The 5,339-nt window shown below is 40.2% G+C and overlaps 1 protein-coding gene across 2 annotated transcripts in view; it reads right to left on the bottom strand.

Annotated features, from left to right (window-relative positions):
- Nucleotides 1–5,339, bottom strand: part of lrpap1 (low density lipoprotein receptor-related protein associated protein 1) — a gene marked incomplete at its 5' end in the record, with an annotated part of 83,605 nt that overhangs the window by 23,220 nt on the left and 55,046 nt on the right. Inside the window, 2 exon segments of one of the 2 annotated variants that reach the window (XM_036211206.1) lie at nucleotides 2,602–2,746; nucleotides 3,130–3,292. In XM_036211206.1, coding sequence (XP_036067099.1) covers nucleotides 2,602–2,746; nucleotides 3,130–3,291 — 307 coding nt within the window. 2 annotated transcript variants of the gene reach the window in all.

The following is a 5,339-nucleotide window of genomic DNA, read 5'->3' as shown; positions in this document are numbered from 1 at the left end:
CCCTGTGTCAGTGAGGGATGTCAAAATAAAAGCTCATATGTTCATTATGAGGCTATTCGGCTTTTGTTAGCTAGTTTGCTGCTGCAATTCCTCTCTAACTTGTCATGAAACCAAAATTGAGGTTTACATGACGCGAGGACACGCAGCAGGAGAAAAAATCGTTTAATCACGGACGTGACTAATGGACACATTCTCCGTGTATTGCCTTCATTGTAAGACTTATATAAGGGATTTAAATTCATGCGGCTCCAGACATATTTGTTTTTTATTGTATTGGTCCAAAGTGGCTCTTTCAACATTTTGGGTTGCCGACCCCTGGTTTAAGGCAATGGTCCCACACTGGCGTTCCGGGTCCGGACCCCAAGACCCTTTTATGTGGACCACCAGCATTTTAATAAAAAGTATATTACATTCATCTTTACCCACAGTGATTTTTGAATAGCAACACAGCTACATGTGAACCGGGGTCCTTCACCCAACAGTGTGCTAATGTTTACTTAGTTGGGACGTAAAGTTATCAAGTGAGTGAACAGTGAGAAAAGTGGACTCTGAAAATCGTGTCTTCAGAGATGAGTGGACCGAAGCTTTCGCTTTCATTTTACCAGGCTGTTGCTTTTCTAAAAGAACCGATATCAAGCAGTACTACAGACAAAACACAAAACTATTAACATAAATTACACACCAGGATGAGCGACACGGGCACAGAAACTGAAAGGACAATACAAGCGACGCCAACAGCACAACAACGGGCTCACAAGTGCTCGCAACGAGTGGAATGGATTTTGCATAAGCACCAAAAATGACTGAAATGATCAAAGAGCCTATGGAGGCTATGGTGCCAAGGTACATCCCCCCTGCCAGAATGACTATCCCTGCTCTCAGCCATCACCGATTTGTTTGTAACATTCATATTTTTTTCTTATCCCAATCAGCATAAAAAGAGGAAGACTCGCTTTGATGGCTTTACTTTGGGAGACCAGCTCTTGATCTTTGTTAAAAATCTCTTCTTAGTGAAGAATGATGTCATTTATTTAAAAAGAGGACACACATTGTTACGGACGAGTGCACACTGATGTAGTGTTAAGAGACTAATGTGAATCCACTGATCCTGACAGGTTTTGTGCTGAAAGAATAATGTCCTTCTCTCAGCAAAGTGGCATTGTACACATTAACAATGTTTGGTTCTACCTACAGTTGTAAATCAGCCTTCTCTGTTAACATCATTAAGAACAAGTATCACTTCCAGCTCACCAGTGAACATGTGCACGTATCCCTCAATGGTTTTGACTCCTTTCCTTACCAGATTTAAGATCTTAGCTCCCAGTGCTCATGCACATTTCTCACACTGAGATAAGTCTATTTTGCAGTTTACCTTTATATCCATAAAGTTTTTTGCACTTATCAAAGTTATTTCTTGAATGAAAAATATGTAGCATTATTTGTAACCTACTGTTAAGGGTTGTAAAACAGAAAGTTAACATTTGCATTAATAGGAATCATAATTATGAATGCTTTTTGAGGTGCATTCATGTTATCTGTTGCAGTGTTGTAAAATACAGCAGAGTGTTAAAGTTAATGAAAGAGCACGCACATCACACTACAAGGAAGCAAGTTTGTGTGCTTTTTTTTTACTCTTCAATGTAGTTATGTATATTTAAGTATTTTTGTACATAAATGAATGACAGAAATACTTTTTGAGACAATAATCTAAAAAAGTTCTTTGCCAATTTAACTACACATTGCAATTAAATAAAAGAAAAGAGAATTATTGTCTGAATCTTTTTGCATGCTTGGACCCTGATCTATCAAGCTGACAGAGCTACTGGACCTCTTGCCAAATTAGTTGGGACCCCTGGTTTAAGAGGTCGCATGTGGCCCCAGGTCGTAGTTTACCCTCCCCTGTAAACACAAGTATTGTTAATAGGAATATTTTGAGACATCTTTCATGCTCCAAGAACTTATAAATCAAAATCAGAAGAAAAATAGTTTGAATTCTGAGAGTGTTTCAGAAGATGATATCTAAAAGAAGAGTGTAAAACACTCGAGTCAGTGATGGCGTTCCACAGCACTCAAGGACAAGGACCACCTCAGTTCTCACACACAGACATGCCATCTTCTATCAGTATAACTCAGTCTGCTGAAGTCGTGGCCTAAAAGGACTATTCTGGTGTTTTACACTAAAACTCAGACTCATTTCTAATTATGTTGTTTGCATTGAAAGATTTCCAGCATAATTTAGTGATTTGTTTGTAGGATTTTCTAAACAAATCCATGAGAACCGCAAGTGACAGTAGTTTTCTTCAGTTATGCATTATGTTTTCTGACCATGATGTTAACCTCAATAAGAGGATCCAAGGCCAAGATAGGATTAAAATAATCTCTTCTTTTGAAAGCTGAGGAATCAGGATCTCTCTTTGTAAACTGATTATTAAAATGAATTGTTATACAGTAAACTTCTGGACCTGAAACTAACCTAAAAACAGCATTAAAGAAGACATTAATTTTAGATTGACATTGTGGGAAGCATAAATAATCCTCAGAACTTGCTCTCCAAGCTGGAGAGGTCAGAGGTCCGTTTGAATCCAAGTTGCATCCTCTTACCGTGGAAGTTGCGCCTGAGCTGCGCCTCCTTCTCCCCACTCTCATCGAGCCCCTCCACCTTCAGCTTCTTCCACTGCAGCTCGTCTTTCTCCTGGATCTTCAGGTCGCTGTGCAGCTCAGCCTGTCGGACCGGAGACATCTGCATCTGCAGAGAACAGACGCATCACCTCTGCATCAAACATGCTTCAGGAAAAATGTTCAACAACTTTTGAAATCTTTCCCGATAAAAGTTGAACTGTGTGCAGTTTACATGTTCTCCTTAACTGGCATCTCTAAATTGTCCAACGTGTAACCCGCCTATACCCAACACTAGCTGGGATAGGCTCCAGCAACCCGTGACCCCGAGAGGGTTTCTGCAGGTTCTGACGATCATGGACGGGTGGTGTGACGTCACAAATGACTTGAGGTCACATGAATGAGAAGAGATGTCTTTCACACAGGGTAAAAACGGGTTTCCGGTCAATTTTCCCTCCTGTGCCTCCTTCACCTGGATGAAAGCTCTAACCAGCGCGTGCGCGGTGAACGTACCCGCTTGGCTTTCTCCCAGACCTGGTTGAGCTTCGCTATCCTGAACTCCACCGTCAGCTCGTCCGCGCCGCCCGGTTTGGGCTCGTTCACTTCCCGGGAATACTTTCCCGCCATGGCGCCCACAACAAGAAACAGAGCCGCGGCAAACCACTGCAGCTTCATGCTGGAGCAGAGAAACGGGGACAGATTCAGCAAAACGACGAGCTGTGTGTTACTGCAGCCCAGATCCAGCGAGTCATGTGATCCAAAGGGGCGGGGTTTTCTGAGAACAATGCAACATGGGAAAATAAGTTTGGAAAAACGCTGAATTTTCACAGTCATCCCTTTGTACTTGCACTACAAGCCCCAAAATGCATTGCTGCACTGTTACCTGGCAACCAAACTTCCAAACGCAGCGAATGGAAAGACTCCACGCGTTTACGTTGGATGCTGTTTAAACATTGACTGTATACAAGAACTGGACTGAGCAAACCATAGATATAATAGAGAGTAGATGCCGCATCGACCGCTACTTCCTATTGGCGCTGACGAGCCGCGGGGCCGCCATCTTGGACCGGTCGGCCTGTCCACTTGTTGTAATCTGTTTGACAGGCGCAACGAAGAGTCCTCGCGCTTAATCGATCATAACTCGCTGAATACTCAACCGATTTTCAAAATGTTTTCTTTGTTGCAAACATCATACATTTAGCTATGATCAAGTACACATGGGTTGGCATAATTTAAAATTTATTTTGGGCTTAACAGTAATAGAAGCAAAAAATAAATAAAAGACTCAGCTATTTCGATATATATGAACACATACTGTTTTATTTTAGAAAGATAAAGAGAAAGATACAAATATAATATATGCAATATATTTACAGAATTATAAATCATATATTTTTAAAGAGGGAGATAGAGATAATCAAACTCAGTCTCATATTTCTAATATATAGATAGAAATTAATATAATATACTTGTAGAATTATAAATCATATATACATATATTAGAAAGAGATACTCAAACTCAGTTTTTATATTCCTTATATATAGATATAATATAAATATAATATACTTGTAGAATTACAAATCATTTATAGTTTTTAGAGAGAAACTAGGTGAACAAGAACATGACAAACCATTAAATCATATTTACAAAATGTTCTTTAAAGTTGGACATAAGCTAAAACCCCTGGAAGAGCACTTCTTTACAGGGCCTCTTCCTTGTGCTTCCAGACAGAATAACGCCACCTTTCAGTCTCACGATCTGACCGGTCCGGTCAAAATCTTCTGGCTTAAAATGTTCACTGCAGAGGACAGACGAGTCAGTTGCAGTGAAGCCTTCTCTCCTTAAGGCCACTGCCCACTTTTTCCTCACATCTTTTTTGGGAAACCTTAAAATCGAAATTAAATAAAAGAGAGAGAGATTCAGAAGAGTCTACACAAACATGATACACATGATAGAGGAAGTCAATCTTGTTTTCTTCATTCTTCTTACAATTTAATTCCTAGTTTTCAATTTTCTATCTACATTTTTTATTCAATTTTTTCTATTTATTTCATTCTTCAAATTTATTAGAACCTTTTGTTTTGTCAACAAAATAAAAATTTCACATTTCTATTGATGATAAACCAAGCAGCTAAAATCATGACAGGACGACCGGTCCAAGATGGCGGCCGCAATTCCTGCGCTCCAGCAGCCAATGCGGCATCTACTCTCTATATGATATCTATGGGAGCCACCATGGAGGGATAAAAGAGACACATGTGGATCTGGAGCTGCAGGTTGGAGACTCCTGGACTAGCCACGAAAATACTATATAGTTCTGGACTATCTACATTTTCCCAACACAATGCATTATGGTCTATATTCCCAGATCTGCCACAAACTATTTTTCTAATAGTCAACTAGTCACTGGTTGCTTTTTCCAATTTGCCCACACACACACACACCCACACACACCTGCACACAGACCTCGCGCTCTCATAATTTAAATCAGTCGTCTGTTCACATTGAATGGAATTTATGTAAATCGTCTTTGTTTTGTCGAGCGCTAAAATAGCTGCTTGATAGTTTTCCAAAAGTGTGTGTGAACCTGAAGCTCCCGCTGCGTGTGGGAGAAGTTCCCGTCTAAAACTTTTCTTGACTTCATCATGGAGGATGCAGATGGATAGATATCAGGTTAATGTCTTTTTAAGAGCTCAAAAAAGGGCGGCTGTGGTGCAGCGGT

This window comes from Oryzias melastigma, linkage group LG1, assembly GCF_002922805.2.
Source record: "Oryzias melastigma strain HK-1 linkage group LG1, ASM292280v2, whole genome shotgun sequence".
NCBI lineage: Eukaryota > Metazoa > Chordata > Actinopteri > Beloniformes > Adrianichthyidae > Oryzias > Oryzias melastigma.
Note: the sequence above shows the minus strand (reverse complement) of the source record. Positions and strands in the feature narration are given on the sequence as shown.